Source organism: Saccoglossus kowalevskii, chromosome 14 (assembly GCF_978046115.1).
Source record: "Saccoglossus kowalevskii chromosome 14, keSacKowa6.1, whole genome shotgun sequence".
NCBI classification, from domain to species: domain Eukaryota; kingdom Metazoa; phylum Hemichordata; class Enteropneusta; family Harrimaniidae; genus Saccoglossus; species Saccoglossus kowalevskii.
Genome location: NC_140654.1, coordinates 18,163,725 through 18,165,354, shown reverse-complemented (window position 1 = coordinate 18,165,354; position 1,630 = coordinate 18,163,725). Strand labels below are relative to the sequence as shown.

Genomic DNA, 1,630 nt, shown 5'->3' with positions numbered 1-1,630 from the left:
TCAAGCAGTCGAAACGGTTGATACCTGTGTATTAGCTTGTGTGACGGACATATTGCCTGTTTTAGATGTCACTGACATACCAGTTGTGGTTGGGCCAACTTTACTCTTTCTATTTAAACATGGGAATAGGCGAACAAACTCCTTCCGAAAGTTTTCGTTGAAGTATGCGTAGAGGATCGGGTTTATCCAACTATTGCAACAGAATATGAAGAATGTACTGTTGATGGGTGCAGTCGAGTAGAGGAGCGGTCTGGGTGGGATGTATGTGGTGTACTGGTAGTAGAGCTGCAGGGCGTGGTACGGGAGCCATGTAAGGCTGAACTGTAAAACTACAAAACCCAACATTTTAATCGCTTTCTGTTTGCCGCGATTTGATGAATTGCTCGGGGATTTGCCGAACCAGAGCGTAGAGATCATAATGCCGTACAGGATAGCGAGTATCAGCAGATTAACGCCGTAAAACACAACGAAATCTAATAAACGAATGATTGCGTCCAGTTCGGCTTTTTCATACAAGACACCGCACCTATAGATAACGTAGGTTTCGTTGCCAACATATTCAACTCTTGGGTTTAGGCCTACAGTATACAGCGGGGCAATCCCATACAGGAGTCCGACTAGCCAAACCAGGGCACATCCAAACAATGCCTGGTTAACGGTTATGCGGGGTTTCAGCGGTTGCACGATGGCACGATAGCGGTCTACGGCGATGCAGATGAGGAAAAGCGTTGTACCGGTGAGGGAGCAGCTCTGTAGATACGCCACTAGCTTGCAAATGACGTTGTTGTGAACATGACTGAAATATCCCCAAACGGCCACGTGTTGCGGTACGGTCACTACACCGACTAGAATGTCTGTCACTGAAAGTGAAACGATGAATATATTCGTGGCTGAACTTCTCAGTTTAGGGTTTCGAATAACGGCGACGATAACCCACACGTTGCCACCAAGTATCAAAAGGACAAAGAGAATACCAAAGAACAGTACCACTTCCGCTGGCGTGTCCAGAGCAAAGACCTGGTACCAAAACTCTGCTGTGTTCAGTGGGTCGACGGGGGCGGGCGCGATGCTGGATGATATATTGCCTGATTCTTCCATATTAAACGTAAGTGTTTCTATGAAAACAACATATACAAGGTCACAGTTAAAATGTGATCAACACAAATTCACAATGAGTTCACGCGACAAAAAAAAACAACAACAAAAAACAGGATTATTTTGAACGCAGTATTTGTCTGGAGACGACATCAGAAAAGATTATAATTCTTAGAAATATGGCTTTAGTCGCGTGTCTGGGTGACTTGTTAAAGAACCACACTCATCGCGACGCACAGTGTTCGTTATTGGTTCCATGCGACCACAACCTTGAATACGGAATGAAACTAAATAAACAAAATTCATCCGAATTCGTCATTTGTATGTGGAAAACTCCCTTGCATACAAACAACTAATTACACGAAATATTGTCATCTAACTGTAATGCCGTGGCTGATTGGCCCCTGAGTTGGATTGAAAATGTCGACTAAACTAACTGCTTAGTCAATCGTCACTGTACATCAAACAAGACTTATATACATTTAAATTCAATACGTGACTTTGTAACTAGTAGTGTCTTAATGTTGCTGCTATG

The 1,630-nt window shown here is 43.6% G+C and overlaps 1 protein-coding gene across 1 annotated transcript; it reads right to left on the bottom strand.

The window, feature by feature from the left end:
* LOC100373778 (neuropeptide FF receptor 2-like) lies at positions 1-1,098 on the bottom strand. Its single transcript, XM_002736175.1, has one exon. The coding sequence runs from the start codon at positions 1,096-1,098 to the stop codon at positions 1-3; it is 1,098 nt and encodes a 365-aa protein (XP_002736221.1).
* Between the last annotated feature and the right edge of the window lie 532 nt (positions 1,099-1,630).

Excerpts from the sequence above, each read along its gene's own strand:
- LOC100373778 (XM_002736175.1), bottom strand. The coding sequence starts at position 1,098 with ATGGAAGAATCAGGCAATATATCATCCAGCATCGCGCCCGCCCCCGTC.